This window comes from Mustela putorius, unplaced genomic scaffold (assembly GCF_011764305.1).
Source record: "Mustela putorius furo isolate JIRA1106 unplaced genomic scaffold, ASM1176430v1.1 tig00000589_pilon_pilon_pilon, whole genome shotgun sequence".
In the NCBI taxonomy this organism is placed as follows: Eukaryota; Metazoa; Chordata; class Mammalia; order Carnivora; family Mustelidae; genus Mustela; species Mustela putorius.
In genome coordinates this window covers 6,192,090-6,218,150 of record NW_025421425.1, presented here as the reverse complement: position 1 = coordinate 6,218,150, position 26,061 = coordinate 6,192,090, and the positions used below count along the sequence as shown (strand labels likewise).

At 49.1% G+C, this 26,061-nt stretch overlaps 1 protein-coding gene across 1 annotated transcript in view; it reads left to right on the top strand.

Moving 5' to 3' along the window:
* The window catches only part of ANKH (ANKH inorganic pyrophosphate transport regulator), a 127,599-nt gene that overhangs the window by 72,163 nt on the left and 29,375 nt on the right, over positions 1-26,061 (top strand). The window contains exons 2-7 of the mRNA XM_004761211.2: positions 2,549-2,765; positions 9,860-9,978; positions 12,590-12,673; positions 18,815-18,985; positions 20,673-20,807; positions 22,918-23,010. Of these exons, the coding sequence (XP_004761268.1) occupies positions 2,549-2,765; positions 9,860-9,978; positions 12,590-12,673; positions 18,815-18,985; positions 20,673-20,807; positions 22,918-23,010 (819 nt within the window). The remainder of the gene's footprint in view (positions 1-2,548; positions 2,766-9,859; positions 9,979-12,589; positions 12,674-18,814; positions 18,986-20,672; positions 20,808-22,917; positions 23,011-26,061) is intronic.

The following is a 26,061-nucleotide window of genomic DNA, read 5'->3' as shown; positions in this document are numbered from 1 at the left end:
CTAATCCTATGTTATTTAGGTGCCCTCCTGTATGCCTTTTCACCCTATGCTCAATAATGGCTATCACTTAAGTGTCAACAAGTGTTTTGGCGATAAAATCTAAACCATTTGCGGTCATAGATGTTGGGGAAGGACAGGGAGGAAAAAGACCGAGCCAGACACTGATCTCAGTGTCTGCGAGAAACGTACTTCGACGCTGTCGACGCTGTCCTAAGCTGGGGTCTCTGGGAGCGGAACCGGTGTTGGGGAATTCTCGGGCAAGTGAAGTGTTGCAGGGAGAGGGGAGAGTTGGGGGGTGGGGAGAAGTTAACCGAGGATCTGGTCTCCACTGGAGACTGGCTTCCTCCTGGTCCCCCAGGGAGCTCTGGAGTGTGGATTGTACCAGAGCAGCCCATCCTGAGGCAGGGAGCTGATCTTCTGTACCCCTGTGTCAGCCAGTCCCTGGCTGTATGCGTCCTGGGGCTCAGATGTGGCTCAAACAACCCAAAGTGGCTGGGGACAAATTTCCCTGAGGAGGAGGCAGCTGTGAGCCATTAGTGACCAACTCCCGCCTGGCACCTGGGGACTGGTGCCCAGTAGAGGGTCTGCATGGGACACCAACAGCATCCCTGCGTAAGGTCCAAAATAATTAATTTGGAAGATTATCCAGTGATGCGTTTTGACACACGACAGGACCCTCTGACTAGAGGTGCCTGTTGAACACAGGATTTATTATCATGGAGCTTCTTGGTTTTTGTTTTGCTTTAGGGGATTCAACTATTAGATCAGCTTTGCTAGAAGGAAAATCTTTTCTAAGGAAGGGACCATGGCAGGCATGCACCACAAAGGCTAAGAAGGTTCTTTGGGAAATTTTTAAGGTATTACTGGGGGGAAAGGGAGAAGAGGACTAGACATCCAAATGGAAACAACTATCGAAAACTAGCTTTTAATATACCAACTTTGTCAAAAGAATGATACTAAATTCCTACTGCTATTAGATATTTTTCTTCTAGGTTTTTCTAAAACCATCTTACACATTGGTATTTTGCTATACATTTTTTTTTTTTTTACTAACAGTGCTTTGTATGGAACGTTCAACTATATAACGATGGATACGTTGTCATTATATATTTTCGGCTCATTGACTGTAGAAATGTACCCCTCTGGCATTGGATATTGATAGTGGAGAAAGTTGTATGTGTTGGGGCAGAGGGAGGATAGCAACTTTGCACATTCTGCTCCATTTTGCAGCTCTAAAAAGTAAAGTCTATTGTTTTGTTCTGATCTCAGCCTATCAATAATAATACCATGGCTCCTAATGCCTTAAGGCCCTCACATGGGCCTCGGTGAGCCTCCCTCAGACACGTCTCCCTTTCAGAATCAGTGTTACTACTGGGATGGCCCTTGTGGATCTTACTATGGTTGCAGGACACCCTTCAACAGCAGCCATCAGGAAACTTTGAAAAAAAAGTTTATGACTTACAAGGCCTGGAAGCTGCACAGGACACCTGGGCTACATCAGTGACGCACAAGCACACACCTGCACAGGCCTGGGATCCTGCTGTTATTGGAGTCAAGGGTGCGGACCCAGAGTTTCAGAGGCTTACTCTTTATTGGTGAATTTAAGACATAAGAGCAAGAATTTGAAGCTCTTGGGAAAGAGACAAGTGGCGCAAATGGACAATTATGAAATCAACCAAGATCTCGAAAACAAAGGAGCCTTAGTGGAGCGGCAGGTAGCCTGACTCTTTATCAAGTCGCATGGCTGGCCATGGGTTTATTCATGATAGTTTCCTCCGAAGTGGGTGCCTCTTTGAAATAGTTGTCTGGGCAGTCCAAGCTTACTGTCCGTGCTTACACTACATCCTGTTTCTACAAGTCTATGACTACACAGAAAGCCGGCTCTCCGCCTTGATCAGTTTCCTGTTCCTAAAGAACAGGTGATGTCCTAACATTGAAAGTTAAAATACAGTAAGAATTGGGCAAATAGCATCCTTCAATTATACAATATATTCCTTCATTGCATTTTTCGTAGCTTTCGCTCTGTGCTGGGAAGGGTACCAACATAGCACATATGTGGTATTTCAAGTTATGGGTGCATACTCCCATGTACTTGCACAGGCACACATGCACACACGCCCCTTCCTTAAAGAAAAAAAAAGAAAGAAACCATCACCCACTCCACACGAAGCATCTGACTCATTTCTAGAATGCCTGCTGCTGTTATAGAAATTCAGCCCACAAATAAAATTTAACATGTTAAGCTTTTAACCACAACTGCCTAGAATTGTTTTCTGGTATTAACATAAAATACTTGCTGGGTTTTTCCTCTAAGACTTTCACCCCAACGGGCAGGTGTCTCCCCTTCAAGAAGCTACTTCGAACCAAAGCTAATATGGATGAAAATGAAAACTAATAACTTTTATCAAATTATAGTGAGCTTTACCCTATAAGCTGCTTAGTGTTTCTATAGAAACCTGTCTGCTGAGCTTTTATCTCGGAGGCGTGAGTCCCTGGAGATGGACGACATTTCTAATGCTGTTTGTGGCCTATCTTTCCCCCTCCACAGGCCTTGAACCGAGGCATCGCCGCAGTCAAGGAAGATGCAGTGGAAATGCTGGCCAGCTACGGGCTGGCGTACTCCCTCATGAAGTTCTTCACGGGTCCCATGAGTGACTTCAAGAATGTGGGGCTGGTGTTCGTGAACAGCAAGCGAGACAGGACCAAAGCCGTCCTGTGCATGGTGGTGGCCGGCGCCGTTGCTGCTGTCTTTCACACCCTGATAGGTAAGGCCGCTGCCGCCCACGCGAGGTGCTAGCTCTCTCGTTTCCTGTGCCTTTCTGTCCATTTGAATGCATTTATTGTGGTACGTGATTTCCTTGGTAGTTATTAAAACACTTGACGTGAAAATTTCAAGGGATGAAAGGAGTGAGGTTTGTGCTCCTAGCGCAGGAAAAGAAAATGTGTTTTCTTTGGGAAGCTCTACTATTGACTCCCAAGCCCTGTGCTGGAGAAGAAGTGACTTCAGTAAGGTCAACAAAATGGCCCAGGCTTCCTAGAGACGCACACGCTTTATGACACAGACTCAAAAATAAAAACAGAATGGTTTTTATTAAGATTGATGCTTATCAGCAGTGAGAACAAATGATCATTTTATGTAGTAAATAAATAAAACAGATTGTTGTAGGTATTAAAGTTAACTTATTTTAGGGGCTCACTAGTCTGTTTTATCCAAAGATGAGACGAAATGCTATGGCATAACATTCTTTCCATGAAAAAATAAGAAAACTATATCATACGTACAGTGACCTGTGGAGAGATGGAAAGTCCTTGGAAAAGGACTTCCTCTGGAGCCTCAGTCCTGCTTCTGCTACCTCCTGGGGGGGCAATTAAACTGTAAGAGCCTGACTTCAGAGCTCCTTGGCTTTAAAACAGCTCAGCTTACCGGGCATGAAAATTGAGTGTCACATCTATTTGGGCCCAGTTGCATAAAACCCGTGAAATAACACCTCATAAATCCATTGTGTACCTCCCAAACGGCACCAGCTGTATGAGCTCCGTGAATGTCAGTGGTGAATAAAGGAGCCGGGAAATGAACCCAGACTATTAATGGTGTATTCAGATGGCAGCTAATGATTGCTCACACAAACTTGAATCTGAAGGTAAATGCCATGAGACCCCTTTTGGTTTTCCTCTCAAATGTAGCACAAGCTTTTGTGCTGAGAACAGTATGAAAACGTGAGAGGCTGCTACTCACGGGCCAGATTTTCAGGCAAAGTGTTGATATTGATCATTTAATTTGGGCGCAAAGCTTCAGAGCCTGGGGTTCAGAGGAGATGCTCTTCTTCCTTCAGCTCACGCCCTGAATACTAACTTGTGGATGTGCTTTGAAGAAACGTCCTGCAGCTAGATTGGATCTAAGTCACTTTCAAAGATGGTACATGCCTTAGAGAAATTCCAGATGTGGAATGAGTAGGTCTAGATTAATTTGTGTCGAAATGGGTAAATTAGTTCCCCTTTGCTATCACTCTTTATTTGGATTTCTTAAATAAGCCTTACATTCCCTGCTTTAGTCATAGTTGAATAAGGCTTTGGGACTAATAGCTGATTACAGGGCGCCAGACATCACAGAAGAACAAAGCTGAGCGTCCTGTGTCATTGAAACTGGAGTGAGGAACATGTGGTCATCGAGATGAAAATCAGCATCATTTTTCAAGTCCAGTCTAAAATTTTCCATTTTAAAACAATTATAAAATCTTACGTGTGAATCAAAACGGTTCTACATCCCGGGTGGATTTAGCTGTTGTTCTAAGCAGATTCTTGGAATTCTAGAAGATCTACTGACCCAAAAGTTTGTGTCTGTTCTCTCTGCACCAGAGCCTGGCTCTCAGTATCCAAACTGCAGGAGCCTTGGGAGTAATTCTGGCTTTTGGTTCTTGGTCTTTGTTGGGCAGCTGCCAATAAGTGTCTCATTTTAGCTAAATTGTGGCCGCTCCTGTTGTTATGGGCTCATCTGTGAGACACCACTTTTTTAAATTGCAGGGCTTGGGGTTTGCCAAGACCAAACCTTAATTTAGGCCAGTGGTCAGGATGTAGGTGTGCTCCCACATCCCCCTCTTAATTAATCTGTAAAAGAGGAAAGCTTGCTGACCATGTACTTGGTTAATTTGGGTCCAGGTAAATTTCACCTGCATGAAGTTAGTAGTATCTGTGCACCTAATTCACACAGATGGAGAAACCATGGCTGTGGCTGTTTTCTTGGTCTACACAGTTGATTCTCAAGTGACCTGTAAGGCCTCTTCCATGTTCCAGAGCAGCCTGGGCAGTGAGCACTGCTTAGGGAGCAAGTTCCAAGGTTCTTCCAGTAACTTCTAGAGTGGGTCCATTGTTAGTCTTCCCATCTCCAACAACGTTTCCATTATTCACGGGTTACAGACCCATCCTGGAAAGGGTACACGTGGGTATCACTGAAACTAACAAGGGTGCTAGACAAGAATAGTTTTAGCGTAGTCTCAAAACGTATCGCTCTGTAACAAACCCCCCAATACTCAGTGACTCAAAACACAGCATTTATTCTTGCTCACCAGACCAGGGGCTGGCTGGCCGGTTCTTTTGGACTCACTGTGCTCATGCCTCTGTGCTCTGCTGAGAATCAGGAGGCGGGACTCACTGGGGGGCTGTCAGCCAGCAGGGGCTGGGCCGATGGCCTCTGCTGGGATAGCTGGGCTCTCTTCCAGCAGCCTGAGCTTGTGTGGACAGCTGTGGCAATACCCCAAGTGAGAAGATAGAGGCCTACAAGGCCTTATGAGGCCAAGAACTGGAAGTGGCCGCCATCACTGTTACCGTGCGTGACCGACCAAGACAAATCCCAGGCCAGCCCAGGTTCAAGGCAGTAGGGAAACACACTCCAGCTTTGCACCAGAGGAACCATGAAATATTGCCGAGAAGGGATATAGGCAGGAGAGAAGAATCGGGGACATTTTGCAATCGGTCTACCCCAGTCACTTCTTTGGGGATGATGGATTCATGAATTTGTTTAATCAGTATATATTGAACACTGACTCTGTGGCAAACAGTGGGCAGATCCTGGGAATTCAGATACAAATAAGGCACATCTCTAGAGAGAAGCAAGATATCATGCGGTATTGGAATGGGAAAACCGGCTACAGAGACAGAGCCGACAGTAAGATCACAGCTCGAGGTTGTACTTGTACTTGTACTTGTACTTCCCACACCTGTATGTTCCAGATAACGGTTGCACAATGGGGACTCTAGAGGGGTGTCCTATGTCTGTGTCCCATGCCCGTGCCAGTACACAGCCTCTGCACAGCCGGGTTTGCTGGCACAGTGCCTTATGCATAAAAGTTGTTCGACCCTATGTGTGGAAGTGATTTAAATATCAGCCATAGAAGCACACACACTTTTGAAATGATTCATTAGAAACACAGGGGGTCAGGTTATCTGCCTCTGTGAAAAGCCTAGTAGTAAACAGAGAAGTCCATGGCATAATCGGTAGTACTTTTTTTTTCCTTATTGTTTTTTTTTTAAGATTTTATTTATTTACTTGACAGACAGAGATCACAAGTAAGCAGAGAGGCAGGCAGAGAGAGAGGAGGAAGCAGGCTCCCTGCTGAGTAGAGCATCGGATGTGGGGCTCGATCCCAGGACCCTGAGATCATGACCTGAGCTGAAGGCAGAGGCTTAACCCACTGAGCCACCCAGGTGCCCCTCCTTATTATTTTTTTAAATTTAATTTTTATTTTCAGTGTTCCAGGACTCATTGTTTATGCACCACACCCAGTGCTCCATGCAATGTGTGCCTCCTTAATACCCGCCACCAGGGTCGCAGGAATACTTTTAAGACTTTTAAGCATGGGAACTTAGGAATTTGAATGAGAATAAAGGTTCTCAAATCACCTCTTGGAAATGCACGTATTATTCTCTTACTAGAATCAGAAGAAGGCTTTCCCCTCAATTCCCAGAGGAAAAGAGGTGTATAGACTTGCCTTGATTAGTGTTAATATTTCGAGGCATTTTGCAACAGGCACGGGTAACTATTAGGTGAGCAAGCCTGAGAACCACTCATTCTGGAAAGAGTCGGTCACCCTGATGGGCCCAGGGCAGAAGAGCTGGGGATTTGAATGGCCCTTCTGGTTTCTTCTCCCTGGGTGGGGTCGAAAGCTGTCTGCCTACAAAAAGGTCAGGCCTGAGTCCTCCCTGCTGTGGTCACGTCATGAAATCTGTTTACGTCTTGTTCAGAAGCCTTGTTTAATTTTTCTTTTGAGTGTTCTGCCCTTCAGAAGGAATAGAAGCTGTCTCAGAACGGTCGAGGTGGGGCAGTTGATAGAAGTCGACCGTCCCTGAATGTTAGGGCAGCCAGCCTGGTAATTATGGACTCTGTGCAAAGCACTTTCAACAAATTACCCCCAGCCAAGGGCTCCGGCCAGAGACCGCTCAAGGGCACAGGAGCGCAAAGGGGCGGGAGAGGCAGAGTCAGAAAGCTTGGCCCGCGGAGCTCCCCACCCAGCCTCCTTCAGTCCGTCTTCCTTATCCTCTCGCTGAGAGGCACTGTTTTTGACATTTTCACTAAAATATTCTAATCAGTAGGTACACTGAGGTCTATCTGCAGAAGGTAGAGAAGCAGATACGTATCGATCTCTGTGCCGTCCGGGGCCTCACAAGCAGATGGCACGCCGGGCTCTCGGCAGCTCAGACTCGTGGGTCCCAGAGTCTCCCGGGAAATAATTCTCCCGTTCTCAGAAGCCGCCTGTGTGACTTTGCTGGGCTTGTGCTAATGATGCACCACGGACTGGGAGCTGAGACAAGGGGAATGTATCATCTCCCAGGGCTGGAGGCTGGACGCTCAAGCTGTCAGCGGGGTTGATGCCCACCCCGGGACTCTCTGGGAGCTTCGGTGGCTTGCTGGCAACCTTGAGCCTTCCTGGGGGTGTGGACGCATCCCGCCCCCCGCCCCCCATCTCTGCCTTCACATCCACGAGGCGTTCTCCTCGTGTGTGTCCACCTCTGGGTCCAGATTTCCCCTTCTTAAAAGGATCCCAGTTACATCGGATTGGGGGCCCACGCTGCTCCAGTGTGACCTCATCTTTCCTAATTAGAGCTGCAATGACCCTGTCACCGAAGAAGGTCACATTCTGCCGTCCCCAGGGACAGGGCTCACTCATCCTGTCTCACCTCTAGATATCGGCCTTCCCTGCTCTCAGAGTCCGTCAAGTGCACTCCGTGGCCTTGTCTGTGGGCTCTAACCTTGACCCTGGAATTTCAGCCCATGAGCTATTCCTAGCTGCCCGGCTCTCGCCACTGGCACGGCGTTGCCCGTCTCAGCCAGCTCGGCTGCCTTGACCTGCCAGCAGCTTCTGTCCGCGAGGGTGGGACAGTCTTTGGGCTGGGGATGAGTCCCCCCCTGGCAGGTTCCAGCACAGTGGCTGGTTCCCGGCTGAATGAAACGAATGTACACGTGATCAGCAGCAACAATAAACTCTGAGACAAAACCTGCGGGTTTCAGTGCCCCAAGTACACCATTCACCTGCTTAAGGAACATCTTCACCAGGGCCTTGAGTCTCCATCTGTCCGCTTTCCCTGGGTCTGAGCGCCTCGCACCAGGCGGGGAAGGTGGGCAGTGGGGCTCCCGCCCTGCCCCTCCCCTGAGCCTCCCAGGGTCAGGTCAAGCTTTCTCTAATCTGCTCATCTAATCTCGTCTGTGCGCCCTCGGATCCCAGCGTGGACCTCACAGCTGCGTCCTGTCCTCCTCGTCCCAACTTCCCAGGTCTTTGCTCTTTCTGCCCTGCGACACACTCCCTCCTGGATTTCCCTTCTCGCTGCCTCAGTGGCTCGGCTGGCCCCACCACGCCCCACATCTGACATGTTTGCTCCCCTGGCGGCTCACCTTTTGGTTCTCCCCCTGCCCCTCCTTAGAGGGCCTCTCCCATCCCCCCGTTCTCGGGATGTCCTGCCCGCTCCACACCCCCCACGCCTCGAAATCGCTTTCCTTCCCCATCTGGGATTCCCACTTGTGCATGTAAATATCCATGAGATCATACTGAAGACTTGACTGTAAGTTCTCACGAGGCAGGACTAATCTGCCGAAAAGGAGTGGAAGCTTCTTTCTTTACTATCAGTTTCTTCTTAGTTCACAGGGGTCCAAGTCATCCCCCACACTTTGAAGTGGAGAGAAGGATCTTATTATTCACCTAAAATGAGACTCTCGCTGCATTCTGTCTCTGTTCCGATTTCAAAGCAGCTTTATAGTTGTCCACTGCATTAATATTCGTATTTATAGAAAAATGAAAACAGCAGGAACGGTGCTATTAAACCGCCATGTAAAACGGTATGAAAACACAAAGATTGTTGGTTTTCGATATAGTCTAATCATCTATCAATGAGGTGAAAATCTCTTAGTTTATTTCATCTTTGCTGACAGCAGCTGCCAGAGTGCCCAGCTAATCCGCTAGAAAGACCTTCCTCTTCCTTCCTTTGTATCTGTCCTGCGGCTGCCAGTTCATTCGCTCTGTGTCAGTTCAACACCAGCACGCTCCTCCCAAAGGGTGAAACAAAACAAATCGCAAGCGGTGAAAAGGCTTTCCATTTTTTTATTGAAAAGACATATTCACAGGGGCACCCGGGGGACACCGGTGGTTAAGCATCCGACTCTCGGTTTTGGCTCCGGTCATGATTCCAGGGTCATGAGACTGAGCCCTGGGTCAGGCTCTGCACGCGGTGAGGAGTCTGCTTGACATCCTCTCCCTCTCCCTCTTCCCTTTCCTCTCTTGAAAAAAAAAAAAAAAAAGTAAAAGAAAAGAAAAAGAAAGGTGTATCAACATCTGGGAATTTCCTCTTAGTAAGTACTGCTCCATATAAACATTTAGCTTCCAAATGATCCATCAAGTGCCCTTTCAGGATGTCAAGTTAATGGACGCATCCTAAATGCATAATAGAAGATTGAGTAATTGATGCCGAGTAAACCCACAAAAAGGAATTCATTGCAACCATTAAAATGTGGGAGCAAATCACGGAAAGATGGCCATGGCTTACAAAAGAATATATATATGGAATGATCCCACGTTCATGTTAAAACACACACATACCCCACAGCACGCGCCCACCACATCCCCATAAAAGAGCTGGGGTGTTAGAACCCAGAGCATTCACCAGGACCCCTGCTGAGCAGAGGGGTAAGATTGGACATGATCTTTTTTGCATTTGCTCATCTAATTTTCTCTTTTTTCTACACCAAAAAAAAAAAAAGAAAGAAAGAAAGAAACCCAAATATTACATCTAACATTGTTTTTGCACTTTTGAGATAAAAAGCTTAAAAGATAACTTTTTCTAAATATTGTTCTGTATGTTTTTTGGCCCTTTACAGCTTATAGTGACTTAGGCTACTACATTATCAATAAACTGCACCATGTGGATGAGTCTGTGGGCAGCAAAACGAGACGGGCCTTCCTGTATCTCGCTGCCTTCCCTTTTATGGATGCAATGGTGAGTAATTGTGGACACTTCTTTAAAAAAAAAAAAAATGATGGTGTACTTAACCTAAAATTTACCATTTTAGCCGTAGACCCCCATTTGGTTCATCCATTCCTCCATCAGTGGACACCTGGGTGATTTCTACCTTTTGGCTATTTCTATAATGGGTTATGAACATGGGTATACAATACCTCCTTGAGCTCCCTGTTTAATCCTTTTTGGGTAGAGAGCCAGAAGTAAAATTGCTGGATTATATCATAATTCTATGTTTAATTTTTGAGGGACCCTCACCCTGATCTCCGTGGCAGCTCTATCATTTTATAAGCCCACCAGCAGTACAGAAGGTTTCTAGCTGGCCCCAGACTCGTAACCGGCCTATCTTGGCCATTTATTTGATGAGAATCGTCGTACTTGCCACAAAGTTCTAGCAAGAGGCAAGAGAGCCTATTTGAAAGCTGTATTTAAATATAAAGTTCTTTCCTGATATAGTCAGGATCAAGGGATCAGGACAGCTTTCTGATAAACTCACCATTTGTGTGGCTTAAGTACCCAAAAGCATTTTAGAATGAGAATCTCTGGAAAATATGGATAGGCTTTCATGACTTTAGTACCCAGCTTTACTACATTACTAAGGGTGGCTCACTTCCATAGATTAAATTCTTTGTCATGATACGGGAGAGTTCTCAGAGAATGCTTTTTCTCTATTCCTCTGTGCTATTGAGAATTATAGAAGAGATTTAACCAAAATAAAAATATGTATTTTATACACACACACACACACACACACACACATCGTCAGTAATGTCCAATGCTGGGAAATAAACCTCTTCTTTAGGTTCCATTTTAAATTATTTTGGGGGGGAGACTTAAAAATACGTTCGTCTGTACAGTTTTTCAGCACCCCGCCCCTCAAGTTTCACATACTGTAGATGCGTGAGGTAAATGGGCATCCATCCACAGTAAGGTGAGGCCAACCCCCACATCCTTGGAGGAATGAGCCAAGGTCAACTGCGAGTGGTCCACCTTCTCCGATGGTATCAGGACTGCTATACCGCCTGCAGTTAGCTTATGGACGTGGCCTCATGGAACCTCTGACTGCTTCCCACCAGTCTGCATGGTGACCTTGAACTCACAGTTTTCACGCCAAGGCTCCGATTGTCAGTTGGTGTGGCGGCAGGGTTGGTGGAAGAATTGGGCCATCAGAGCACTGGTACCTGGATTTTCTTTTTCTTACTTATCACCAAGTAAGAAATTTACTCTGTATTTACCCTGGCAGTTGACACATGCTCCAAAAAAAAGGACAAAGAGGCTTGATTTCCTAGAACTGGATTCCCTAACAGTGCCCCATGCTGACCTAAGGGCGCCCCATAGTGCTTGGAATCAGGAAACAGTAGAAGCCCAACTTCCTAGACAGAGGCCCAATACTGCTCTGAGGCCTGCCCCCATCTGTATGGGGGCTCTGTGGACACACAGAAGAATTACAGTGATACGTGATTTCAGGGACTTGGGACTAAAAGCGAATCCGTGTGCCCTATGTTCCATTTCCCTTCAGCTGTATTTCTTTGCCGGGAGAGAGTTTCTAAAACTCAGCGTAACACCAGAACATTGGGGATTAACACCCTTTACTTTTCTGTTTCATCATCAGCAGCCCCCAAAGACCCAGCAGTAAGAGACCGTTCGTGAAAAACAAAATAATGAACATTGATAAAAAGCCAGGTCATCTTCCCAAGCACACACCCCTGCACACCTACCCCTGGTTAGAGAGAGAATGTTTGAAAACCACAAAGCTGATCATCCCGATGGCTTTGGTCAACCAAAGGGGCCCACAAGCCACTGTTTGCAAATGTTATCGACAGCTGGCGTCTCTTTCCATGTCTGGCACCTTGAGACCTGTGAGCTGAGGGAGGAAGTAGATGGGGCAGCTACTGTACAGGAGTCCCGACAGAGACCTCGGGAATAAATCGTATTTGTCTGATGGCGTGAAGCTCACACGAAATGTTACTGCCGTGTCGGTCCACAGTGGCCTTTCCGGGTCAGAAGGGTGATGCTCACACAGATTCTGCCTTGGACTTCAGACCTCCAAACTCACCGGCCCCCCGGGCTTTCCATAGTCTGCTCCCCCCGAGGCAAAGTGTCAGATCAGATCCTGCCCCAACTTGAAGAGAAGGAAAGAGTAGAGCCCTCATGGTTTGATGAGAACCTGTAATGACTATAATAACTCGGAACCGAGCTAGAGCCCTCGTTATGACACGCCTCGCAGAGGGCGAATGTTTCTGCCTTGTCATTCCGGCTGCCCCAGAGAGAGAGGGTGTTCCCTCCGTTCTTGGTATCCATCTAGCTTCCCTGCCAGGAAAGCTAGTGAGTGCCCTGGTCCGCCTTACCACCTGTACTAAGTAAATCCTGTGCAGTCACTGGTTCCACTTAGAAATCTAACGCGGACCTAGCCACCAGGCCAAGTTATGATCATTTGACCAACGGAAGGTTTGTCCTGGGCTCCGAAGATTCTGGGGTGGGGGTGGGGGGTTGTAGCAGTCTATTTCCGGATTGCCCAGTAAATCCTAACGGCCAGAAGTCATCTGATCCCGACGGTGTCTCTCATGCCAGATTCTCTTCATCCCGGCAGGCATGGACCCATGCTGGCATTCTCCTCAAACACAAATACAGTTTCCTGGTGGGATGTGCCTCGATCTCCGATGTCATCGCTCAGGTAAGTACGGTCTGTGTGTCCATCGGAGCTCCCCGGAGCCCCCTCCTGCCTCGCTGACGTGCATTCCCTCTGCGGGGGCCTTCCTGCCTTACTCCAGCCGAACGTGGACATCAGGGAAGGTGTGTTGAACAGGGGGGAGCATGAGACCTCTTGTAGGAGACGCACGTCTAACCCTGCGAGAAGGAGGGGGTAGGAATTGACATTCAGCGTCAGATGTGTGGGCCCTGAGGCTTACAGAACTCGCCTGTGACGTGGCCATCGGGTCCCAGCACACATGTGTCTGGTGGTCAGTGGGCACCAGCTGGGGGCACACTTGGTCCCCCGTGTGGTCTCCCAATACACGGTCTGTCCCTTGGCTCTAGAGGGAGCTCTTGGGAATTCTTCCATGTCGTTTCTCGTGTAGACGCCACACACGGCTGCCCTTCCTGCGTCATTAGCCCACATTTCACAAAAGCCAGGAGGCTGGACGTGCTCTGAGAGGAAGGCCGACGTTGCCCTTTCTGTGGAGCCTGGCGCTGGCAGCAGCCCCAGCTCTCCACGTTACTTCCTTTCTTCTGCCACTCAGGATCCTGCATGAAAATTTCAGCAGAAAATTAGATGTAATTCCCGTAATCTATAAATCAGCCCTAGTTCCTACAATCAGGGGTTCGGGAGAACCGTTTCTTCACAGAGGAGGGGGGATGGGCTGATTTTTAAGCTCCTTTCCCAGTTCTCGGTTCCAGTCTATGAGCATTTCCATGCATTTCTGCCTGGTTTCCCCCCATCATACAAGCTAGTCTGGTGGCCACCTTTTTGAAATAATCTACTGTCAGACCATTAGTACCTCCCTAAAGACCAACAATTACATTTCCAAATTAATTGCATTTACTCCAAGAATCACTATTGAAAGTAATTTAAATTAATTCCTGTTAACACTGTGTGCATGTGTGTGTGTGTGTGTGTGTGTGTGTGTGTTTGCTCACACATGCGTATGCCTGGACACTCGCTCACGTCCTCTCTGGATATAGTTTTGTTAATTTTCTTTGTGAGTTATTAGAGATTTTTGTCCTGATCTTACTTTTATCCATCCTCTGAGAGATGAACTAAACTGCCTTATTCACTCTAATCAGTTAATTTGAAATTAAGGCCGCACCTCTCTTTTCCAACATTGGCATCAGCAACTCAGGGAATATTTATAGATGTGTGTTTTCTTAAGGGCAAACAAACAAAACACAACTTCACTCTGCCGGAGATAGATATAGTGAGCATCTAGGAGTAGAAGGGAAAACCAGATTTCTGAAAAATGCTTTGCCAGCACGCCTACGGCCATTTTCCTTCTCAGTTTTAAACCCCGTCCTGGCCGGTGCCTGCTGGGAGGGCTCGCAAGTGCAGAATGATCAGATCTGGTTGGGAAGAGAGACGGGAGCTGGATTCAGTACCATCTGGCCCCGAGCTATTCCTGGTGAAGTAGTTATTTTAAACCTTGTAGTTTGAAAGTTTGGAGGAATAAATGCGATGTTCGTTCCTAAGTCTTTTATTACCCTGCTCCCCCACCCCCAGTTTTAGTCCTCTGTTTCTTGAAAGCATTTTGTTCAATACCGAATTTGTGAGTAGACAGGTCTCAGGCAAAGTCCTCTGCAAATACCACCTTGGTATAGAGAGATAGCACGTCATCGCCAATGGTAAAATGCAAGTAGCTTATAATGCCTAGCCTTTCAGTGGCAACTCCCATTTTTTCAGATGCCTGGGTAGTTCTTTCGGTTGAGTGTCTGACTCTTGGTTTCAGCCCAGATCTTGATCTCAGGGTCGTGGGATCGAGCCCAGCCTTGGGCTCTGCTTGTCCCTCTGCCTCTCCTCCAGCTCTTGCCTACTCCTCTCTCTCTCTCAAATAAATAAATACATCAAATCTTTAAAAAAAATTTTACTAAGCTAACTGATCTCTCACCATAGTGCAAGGAAGCTCTCTTGGTTTGGTTTACCTGTGCAGTAATGCTTTTCTGTGCCACCAATACTGTCAGGAACGCTATGTCCTAGGGGCACCTGGGTGGCTCAGTCGGTTAAGCATCTGCCTTCGACTCAGGTCATGATCCCGGGGACCTGGGATCGAGCCCTGCATGGGGCTCCTTGCTCGGCAGGGAGCCTGCTGCTCCATCTTCTTCTCCCTCTGCTGCTCCCCCTGCTGGTGCTCCCTCTCTCACTCTGTCAAATAAACAAAACCTTTAAAAATAAAATAGTGCTACATTCCAATAGATTGCCAAAGAATTTATGAAGAATATTGCTGTTTCTGTTGTATTTCACAATCACCTGGTCAATATTTGCTCAGCATCCGCAGGCACGATCTCAGGGCGTTGCTGGATCTTACTGGGACCTCCTGTCCTAGCCCTTGCCTCCCGACTCAGCCCAGCGCCCCGGGACGGGAGGCCTCCCTCCCAGCTCAGCAGCGCTGCTGCCGTCCTGTCAGTCCCTTGGCTCGCTGGCTTTTCATCTCAGCCTCCCGGCCAGGCCGCACTCCTGAATCTCCCACAATGCACCTTTCACCACCTGCGCCCAGAAAGTCAAGCAGCTGATGGAACCCTGCATCGACGCTCATCACTCACCGCAGCTGACCCAGTAGCTGCGTCGGAGGGTCCTTCCGCTCCTCCCTCTTCCCAGTAGCCGAGCTCCTTTCCCACTGCCCTGAGAAAGTCGAAGCCACCGATTTCTTCACCCTCTGGCCCCCAGACCTACAAGCCTGCCTCCTAACCCCGCGTCATCTGCGTTTTCCCCCCACTCTGGGAAACGAGGCGCCCCCCTTCTCTGGCCCAGAACCGCGGCTTCCACCTGCACTTTCTCAAGAACGGGGTCCAGCTGGCTCTCCGAGACCTGTTGTCTCTGCCCTGGGTCGTTTCTCCTGACGCGTAAACGTGCTCACCCACCTGCCGTTTTAACAGAACCACAAGGGCAGCTTTTTCGTGCTCCCGTGTGCCTCTCGGCGCCCCCTAAGCTCAAATTCATACCTTCTCTATCGAGTGTTTCGGTTTTGAGCAAACCTGTGGCACTGTCACCGGGTCAGAAGCCTGGGAACCATCCTCTTCATCACCAGGCCTTTTCGATTTTAATCCCGGGTGTATCTTTGATGTGCTCTCTGCTCCCCATTACTACCCCCTCGCCCGGGTCCAAAGGAGCCCCCGTCCCGCCCGGACCGCTAGAGAGGTCTCCCGACTGGCCTCTGCTCTGGGCCGCCCCTCCTTCTTTCCTTCCGTCCCCCGCTCTGCGGCCACAGTGATCTCTGCTCTTGGAAATTCTGGCCACGCTGCTCAGAAGCTGCTTTAAACATTGCTTCCCGGGGTTCCTGGGATAAACAGTCAAAATCCTGGTCATGGTGACAACGTTCAAGACCCTTGGCCCGTGCTTCCTCGCCAGCCCGGCACTCTTCTCTCGGCCCCTCGCTCCTGCCACCCCTCCATGGGCACGCCATTTAGGGCCCTGGTGTGGCAGAGGACCCTTTCATGGGGCTCTTTGCTTCGGCCCCTCTGCCCAGGAGGACTTGCTCTGCCTCACGTCCCGTCCCTGCCACGGACTCCTGCCACACCCAGCCGAGGCTGCAGGTCTCGATTCAGGTGGCACCGGGGTGCCCTCCCTCGAAGCAGCCGGGCCATCCCAGCAAAGCCTCGCTGCCTCCACCCCCGCAGTGGACACTCCTCAGTGTCCCTGTCTGGTTCACGAGCCCACTCCTGCACTGGACCGTCAGCTCCCGGAGGAGAGTCTGCGACGATCTTGTTTATCTCTGGGCTCTCGGGCACTGCATACAGGGCCTGTGCAGAACAGACTCTCCTGGGGAAAATCCTTACCAAGGAGAGTAGGTTCCTCCTCGGAGAATCACCTGATGTTTCTGGTGGTAATACCAGATTCAACATCATAATTCTGGACTGAAATGCAGAAGACCCTATTTTAACTGATGAGTAGTACCATCCACAGTGACGATGGAAGCTCTGTGATGGGTGCTGGGCCCCACGGCATCGAGCTGTTAAATGGGGAGCTGGGGAGAGCCGCTGGCCCAGGGCATCCCCCTCCCTGGGGCCTGCATAGCCCACCCCCTTCTTGTCATCACCACACTTACGTCTCGTTGGCTCGTGTCCCCCTTTCCCTTCTTAACCGCATCCTCCTCCGTGGCCCTGCCCAGCAGGCCTCCATCTCACGTGGCCATCCTGACGGCTCTGGGAGCCTTCCTGGATGTGGCCGTGGAGGGCTCAGTCCTCAATGTATTCCTTTCTTGTACAGCGAGTTTTCAGCCTTTATGCACGGTCGTCATTGTTACCACTGTGGGTTTCTGTGTGCTGAATGGTCAGCTTGCTGAGACCCTCGACGGACGGTCAGCTTGCCGAGACCCTCGACGAACAGTCAGCTTGCTGAGACACTCAAGCGGGAGTTTGCCTGGGGGCTCCATTGAGCCTTCTGAGGCATTAGACACATCCCACACATCTTGGCCCCATCACAGAACTCCCGGTCCTCCGTTCCTAATACTGTATGTCCCTAGCGAGACTTCCCCAGGTTGTGTCCGCATCTTCAGTGGCATTTTCTACTTGTCCCACTTGAAAGGAACAGGCACAGGGCCAGTTACAGGCATCTTGACTTCATCCGTGGGCTCCGCAACGTTTTGGAGGAACAGGAGCGGGAGTGTGAGCACCACCCCAACTGGTGTCTGCTCACGTCGTCGGTGCAGCTGCAGCCTGGTTGTGTCCATGCGGCCAAGCCCTGCCTGAGGCTCCCGGTCCGAATCGGCCTCGTGTACTGGGTTCGAGAATGACAGCTGGCATAAGACGCAGCCCACATTGCAAACAAACCACCTCCAACAGTGATACTTCTACTGCGCTCACAAGTCTGTATAACCCTGCTGTTCTCTGTTCCTTCCGGCAACCGAATGCACTCATCCAGCTCGTCATGCTCGGTCCCCAGCTTCCTTTTCAACTTTTGGTCATCGCCGATTCCTTGGGACTGCAGTGTTGGGGTTAAGCCTCCATGGGTCAGGACCACTCTGTGGTGGTGTGTTTTGCATCCCTGTTGTTCCGTGGATATTTGGCCATTAACGTCACGGTAGCTCACAGCCCCCTGGCCAGCTCAGACAGAGGAGGATGCAGCTCTTGATCTTGGGGTTGTAGGTTCAAGCCCCACATTAGGTGTGGAGATTGCTTAAAAATAAAATCTTTTTTTAAAAGTCAGTGGAACTCCAGAATAGTATCCCCCTCCCCATTAGTTAATTTTTGTGGTCTTCTGTCTTCAGTGGTCTTCTGAATGTGTGAATCCCCGGATGGCTCGATAGAGGCTGGGCTGCTCCTCGGACTTTTATAGACAGGAAAGCTAAATACTTGTTAAATTTTTTCAGAGATTATACAGTCAGTAGAGATTAATACTTTATTATTTTAATCTCTCCTGACTCTATTTTTTGAACTCTTCCACTTTTTAAGTTAGTATTTTAAACTTTAATTGACTTTGTTTTGTAATAATTGACACTGGTGCTTTTCGCAGCATTTTTAGCAAACTTCATCTTACAAATGTTAATGTCTGTTATTCTGTATATGCCACTGATCACCACTACTTTTTCCTTGTGGACTTGGGCCTTCGTTGTGGATTACATGTGCATATCAGGATCCAGGCTCAAGCGGGTAAAACTCTACCACATCTTTGGGGGCCTGGGGAACAAAGTGTCTAGATGTTTTGTAATGAGATCGTAACTAGATATATCATTGCCTTCAAAGAGTCTTAGAAAAGGCCGGCCTGGGTGGCTCAGTTGCGGAGCCCATGTCTGCCTTTGGCTCAGGTCATGATCCCAGGGTCCTGGGACTGAGCGCCGTATTGAGCTCCCTGCTAATTGGGGAACCTGCTTCTCCCTCCCTCTCCACCTGCTACTCCCCCTGCTTGTGCATTTTCTCTCTCTCTCTGTCAAATAAACAAAATCTTAAAAAAAAAAAAAATCAAAGCGCCTTGGAGGGGAATATAGCAAAGCGATTGTGTGCTGTTGCCCTGAGGACACACAGAGCCCCGGCCCCAGCTCCTGTCCTCCCATCTGCCCTGAGGTTTTCACTCGGAGGCCCACCTCGTCAGGGTGCCAGCAGCCAGCAGGCACGCCCGTTGACGGGTTCTGTCGTCTCCCCTCTGACATGTCTTTGTTTTCCCGTCCTCCAGGTCGTGTTTGTCGCCATCCTACTGCACAGTCACCTGGAATGCAGAGAGCCTCTGCTCATCCCCATCCTGTCCTTGTACATGGGCGCCCTCGTGCGCTGCACCACCCTGTGCCTGGGCTACTATAAGAACATCCACGACATCATCCCCGACCGGAGCGGACCGGAGCTGGGGGTACGGCCTGTCTGTGCATCCGGGGATGGCCCTCTGGGAAATGGGAGACCCGTATACAAGCCTGTGCCCTGAGATGTCCAGCACCAGGGCACATCCAGAGGCAGACACAGAGTGGGGGGGGGGGGATGGCTTTGGGAGAGGTCACGGTGCAGCCTCCTTGTTTGCATATAGGGAAACTGAGGCACAGTGGGTCAGGTCAGGCTGAGGAGTAGATATGGCGGTTTTGGTTCTTCATACCCCCTGTTGTCAACAGTAAGTCACTCTGTATATTCATCAACAAGTAGCTGGGGGCCCACAGCTCCCATTTAACCTTGCATTTGGATAATTTCTGAGTTCACAGCAGGACCCCAGACTTTGTTTGTACTTTATACTTTCCACCTTGGCCAGACACGGTCGCTCATTCGGGTGCCTCCCGTGGTGTGAGCAGAGAGTGTAGCCACCATGGGCAGCACAGAACTCTGCTCTCTGCCCTCAAGCAGCTGCATTATGCCCCATCCCGTAGATGAGAGCGACACAGAAGCAGCAGTTAGACGGGAGCCCAGACAGCACGTAGGATACAAGACCTCGGAGTGCAGGGAGGGAAGACAGTGATGGGGTCTCAGAAGCTCCCCCACCTCCTGGAAGGTGACAGAAGTGGAGTCAGATGCCAGCAGGGTATAAACCTCCCCAACTGGCCCGAGCACTGTTTCAGCATCAGTGCAAGCAGGATCTGACATGTATATGCTGACCCCGCCCATCGGTACCAGACGTCCCTGGGCTTGGTCTCCGTCTAGCTGTGGGGCTGCCGATACGCACGACTCCACGCAGCCCTGAAGAAGGCCCCACACTCCACCCTCTGATCCTGCCTTTGAGCACAGCTTACTCTTGGCATAATACAGAACAATAACTGTATTGACCACTTACCTCGATCCGAGGCGGGCTGTCAATAAAGTCTGATCTAGTTGTTTCCGTCACTAGGACATCCACATCAAAAGGGTCTCAATGGTGACAATCCATCTCTGAACCCTGAGCCGCCAACAAGGGGAGATAAAAGTGGCTGGCATGGTTCCACGATGTGACTTACCCTCTGAAGAATCAAAACCGAAGTTAAATCATGAAAGCCAGCCTTTAAAGATTGTACACCTTTTGGTTTTGTAGAAGTCTCAATAAATCACCTTTTCTTGACCATGCTTTCATTTTTATGCTTCTGAACATTCACGTGACTTCCGTCAGATCTTTCAGAATAAGAACCTTGGTAATAGATTTATACCTCAATAATTAGGCACAATTGTGACCCAACTGGTTGCAGAAATAAATTATAGTAATTTTTTTTTTCACTTCTGAGAGTTAAGTTCAGTTTGGTGATTAAAACAAAAACCAATTTCCAGCCTGTTTTCCAGGCCATGGAATTGTGTTCTTTCTGGGTTAGAACTGCCCTGTTTGGAAAAGAGTGATTTGGATCCATCAAACTTAAATGTGTGCTTTGATTTCACGGTAAATTGCCAGCTGTCTGAGTTAATTTCTAATAACACTGTACGTTTTATTTTAATCTGAATTGGCTTGGCTACAGAGGCTTTTCCTTGTATTATTTTTAAGTACAATGAATTGACTCATTATTGACATCAAAAGGAAAAGCTTTGGCTCTGAATTGTTTTTTCTGTTCTGTTTCTAGAATTTAGTGAGTTTGTATCTCCATTTCTTGACACAGGGAGATGCGACCATAAGAAAGATGCTGAGCTTCTGGTGGCCTTTGGCGCTCATCTTGGCCACACAGAGGATCAGTAGGCCAATCGTCAACCTCTTTGTTTCCCGGGACCTTGGTGGTAGTTCTGCAGCTACTGAGGTAGGGTGGTTTCTAGGGTTGGGGGCACTTGTGGTCACCTTTTAAAGAATGGGGCCGGAGGGTAGGGAAGTGGACACAGACTTGTTTCCGATTTACCTAGAGAGCTCAGGTAATTCTGTGGTATCGTAATGGACGACCATTCACACTCAGAAGCCAAGAGGCTCTTAGAATCGTGGGACTGTTTACTTCTATGAATATGGAAGGAAACATCGCCTTCAGCCTTCTTGTTGACCAGATCTGAGGCATGGGCACAAGGCTAAGGGTGCAAAACTAGCAAGAAGCCGGGCTGGTCGAGGAATCCAGATTTTTCTGACTCCCGTCCGGTGGCCTTTCCATTTTCCTGTGGAGTCAGAGTGATGCCAACATTGTGGTGGCCGAAGACCACGGACTCTGCCGTGTAGCAGCAGACGTGACCAGGCCCAGAGCAGGAGGCCCAGGGCCCCCATGTCGACCCAACCCGCTCTCACCTGTTCCTGCCCCGCCTTCCGGCAGTACGCCCCTCCCCCCACACCCCGGCCCATCGTGGCTCTCTGAGCGCTTTGGCAGTCCGCCCTCCCCCAAATGAGGATCTCCATTATTTACTCACTCGCAGCTCAAGAAATTTATCTGGAAACTGGCAGCTACTCCAAAGAAAGAGTTGAATCATTTTTTCCATCTTTCAAGTATGGTATGAACAAATCAAGTTACTTCATTTGTCTCCTCCTCCGCTGCCCTCCGGAGACTTGATTCCGTCTCTGGAACTGCTGAGCCTTCAGGAAGGCCGGTGGCTGCTCATTAGGGCCTTCTCTTTCCACGTCGCCCTTGGATGCGCCGTCGGCGTGTCTCCACAGCCGGGAATCTCCTGCCAGTTTCCATGTCCTGGGAAGCAGCTCATGTGGGCTTGGAAAGGGACGCACATAAATCACAAGCAGGACGCTTTCTCCTGCCTCACTTTGTTCTTGGACTTTGTGTTTTGGATCACGAAGGTCATCTTGGGTGGTTCTTAACAATCCAATAGCTTTTTCAGTTAACACCAGCAGTTTAAGTTGCTCAGAAAAAAACATATGTGACCCCATTAACTTGTGTGCTGGCATTCCATCTTCCCCTTTGAAAAAGAGGAAAAAGAAAAGAAAAGAAAAACCAAGGTAAATGACCTCAGTGGCATAGAGACTCCGCGTGTAGGGTACAGGACAGACGTGTATTGACCATCTACTGCGTGTCCGCCATTTATGCACATTTCATGGACTCCCAGCAAACCTTTGTGATGGATCTCATCATTCCCATGGTTCTGCTGGAGGAACAGACAGGGAGGTCTGAGAGGGTCCCTGCTTCACGCAGCTGGAAGGTGACCAAGGGAAGGTTTGGGTCTACACAGTAGTGTTTTCGCCCAGCTGGGGACTTACCCCATGTTCCAGGCATGAGTGTAACGTTAATGAAAATAGATGAAGCCTGTACTTCTCCTTTACTAGCCAGTTAGAGTTGAACTCTGCCAAAATGTAGGGTTTGATGCTTTGTTTTCACTCGCCTTCATTTTCATTTGCATAAGAAGAGAAACTCTCATTTTCACGGAAGGATATGTTTGGTTTCCACAAGAAATATTTCTTTAGTTTTCTTAAATTAAAAATCAAAATTGGGCTATTCTGGCCGGACAGATTAAAAGTGAGTTGAGTCAGAAGGAGAAAACCATAAAGCCACCAACTAGCGCCTACTGCCAGCCACCCAGAAGGAGAGGAATGAGGCGTAGACGTGAACCCTAAGCAAAGACAACCTGGAGAGCAGAAAGGGCTCAGAATCGCAGTTCGGGACTCCAGAACTGGGCTAGACTGGAGGGTTCCATTTGGCTCAATGGAAGGAGCAAAGGTCCCTGGTCTGGTGGGCCTGGGTTCAAATCGTAGCTTGTCCAGCCAACGCCCAGGCTCGCGATCCCACTCCCATCCGTGGTCGCAGTGGAGCACTTGCCGCTCCCCGTTCCCTCAGTCCCGCCTGCTGCCGGCCACTGCCTCTCGCCCAGTGTGGAGTGATCCGTCTGGGGTGGCCGCACCGAGACCGCTGCCTCTGGCCTGTGGCAAGAGCGGCTACTGGAGATGCTCCCTGGGACGCCGACACTAACTGCTGGCTCTTTCTCTTGTAGGCAGTGGCGATTTTGACAGCCACATACCCTGTGGGTCACATGCCATATGGCTGGTTGACGGAAATCCGTGCTGTCTACCCGGCTTTTGACAAGGTGAGCACCTGTGCGGCGTGGTGTCGGAAACACTCGCTTTAAAATTAGCCTGTGATAGACAGGCGTCTCGGATGAAGAACATGCTGATGTTTCCCCGTCTCACCTCCCTCTGTAAGATGAATGTGGGGTGGGTCCTGGGGGGGCGTCAGGCGTCACTGTGGACGATTTCCCTCAGAAAATAACAGAAGTCATGAAGCTTACTTTCATGTCAATCCTCTAATGCCCTCCAAATGATATTCACTTGTAGGTAATTCTGATTAAGAAATGATTAAGTTTTTTACAAGGGGAAAATATAATCTCAAAAAAGTTTATTACATTGGATTTTGTTTCTGTGGTTTGTTGTTTTTTTTTTTTTTTTTTTAATTAAACAAATGTTTTGCTGACCTCATAGCAGATGTAAAGGTATAGACAGGATTGAGTCCTTGAGGTCCTAAGCTTCTGGATGGATGTCTTTCGGTATACGCAGTGTCCATGCCCCCCGAAGCTGTCTGTGCAGCGGCCTGGGTCCAGGTTTCTTTGGATGCAGCGGACTTATCCCCACTGAAAGCCTCTGTTAACCACAGCTCTGTCCCCGCCGCTGATTGCACACAACCCTTCAGACTCGCAGCCTGTGGCTAGATAGGCATTGTCCTACCAATCGTTGAACTAATGTCCTTTATCATTAAAGCTTAATGACTTGAACCTGTAGACATTTATAGCGAAACATAAGCACCAAAGATAGTGTACAATTTTTTTAAAGATTTATTTGTTTATTTGAGAGAGAGAGAGAGAGAGAGAGCACGCACGAGTGAGCAGGAGGCAGGGGCAGAGGGAGAAGGAGAGAGAAACTCAAGCAGACTCTGCTGAGTGCGGAGGTCAACACGGGGCTCGAACTCACAACCTGAGATCATGACCTAAGCCAAAACCAAGAGTCAGATACTTAACTGACTGTGCCACCTGGCACCCCTATACAATGTTTTAAAATGAAAAATAAGGGGGTGCCTGGGTGGCTCAGCCAGTTAAGTGTCTGCATTTGGCCCAGGTCATGATCTCAGGGTCCTGGGATCAAGTCCCGTGTTGGGCTCCCTGCTCAGCAGAGAGTCTGCTTCTCCCCCTCCTGTGCCCCTCCCCACTGCTTGTGCTCTCTCTCTCAAATAAAAAAATAAAATCTTTTTAAAAATACAGTGAAATGAAAACTAGGAAAGAAGCACACACCTGCACTTGTATTTTTCACATCAACCCTTTGCCTTGAATTTCTGTAGAACCAGCTCAGAGCCATTTTATCTGATCCCAACAAGAGCCCTGGGATATGAGGAGAGGCGGCCTCTTTGCTAGGGACCCCAGCCGATGAGCTCTGGCCGCTCGGGCAGCGTGGGTTCTGGCTGGCTGAGGCTGGGCTCCCTCCTCGCCTCACTCCCACCCACTGCCAGATCCGCGTGGGCATCCAGAAGCCCGGGAAGTCCACAAAGCAAGGCCCAGCCACAAGCTGTAAGGGGCGCTCTCTCTCCACATAGCATCCGGCTTCTCAAATGTGTGGTTGTCTGTGGGCTTCTGGAAGAGGGCACAGCCTGTGGCGTGGAGCCCCAGAGAGGTTTCCTCTGCACCTCGCACCCTGAGCCAGGGCACTCCCCAGCAGACTTTTCTCCTGGCAGTCCCTGTTTGCATGAGTTTAACCCCATCTATGAGCAGACGTCGCTGCTTTCCTTTTAAGGAACATGAACATAGAAGTAAATCCTAGAAAACCGAGATGGATATACATCTTTTTGCTAAATTTCTAGCTCTTGGAGAATCAGATTATATAATAAACCTAGAGGAGAACAGCAGATACTAAATATTAGGAACTCCTGGCTGGGAAAGTCTCATCTGGAATGTTTTTGGCTACCTTGAAATAATACCACTTAACAATAGCAATACAGCACTGTACGGTTTCACGGGGAGCATCCAAGGAAAACTTGGTTTTGCCCGTGATCACCCGGGTTAGGTGCTGTGAAGCAACCCCTGTAGCGAGCGTACGTCTCGCCAGCAACTGCGGTCACACAGAATCCTTCTGGAGCCTCCCTCTTTGTTTCTGGGCATTCCAGGGAGCACCTCCGAGCCGTCCGTGTGAATGCTGTCTATTCACCCAAATCTGAGACACCTCTGTGCGGACTTGCAGAGTTGGCTGCACTGACAATGGAAATCCTAGCCTCTTTGTGCGTTCCAGAATAAGGGATTTGACATTTCTTGCATAACTTCTGACGGTTCTCGCTAAATATCCACTAGGAGCATTTCGCAGTCGTACATAATCTCTCCGACGTTCAGTTATCATCTGCAGAAGAGTCTGCGTCTAAGCGCATTGGGCAAAGAAAGCGAAACACGCCTGCCAATCTAATGATACATGCTCCTTTATTCCAACACTGCTGCCAGAAATACGCACTGTTTTTGAAATGAAAGCACACCTGGGGATCTCTGGCACCCTGCTGTCCCACCACAGGTGACATGTGGCACACCACTGTCCCACCACGGGTGACACATGGGGCATGCTGCTGTCCCACCATAGGTGACATGGCTGATGCATCAATGTCTCACCACAGGTGACATGTGGCGCACCACTGTCCTATCACAGGTGACGTGTGGCACATGCCGCTGTCCCACCACAGGTGACACATATGGTACCCTGCTGTCCCATCACAGGTGACATGAGTGCTTTGAGGTTGTTTGATTCTTTGGGGTGAGCCCCCTGGGCACCTCTCTCACGGGTCCCCCAGGGCCAGAGAGATGGAGATATGCACCTACCGTGACTTGCACTTCACTGAGGCAGCCGAATCTGTTACTGAGAAAAGCAGATTCACTTTAGAGGCTGGACTTAGGAAAACATAGGCTCGACCAGATGTTTGTGCTGGAGGCATCATGGGGAAGGGATGTGAGAGATCTCCGGCAGCCTCCAAAGGAAAGGAACTGTCAGAAGCTCTTTTCCGAGTGGAACCTGTCTGCGCTCTGCCTCTGTGTCTTTTGTTCAGCGAGACGCAAGCCACTTGCTGGGGGCTGGCTTCTGTCGGTCACCTCTGGGACTGACTGGATCCGAATAGAGGT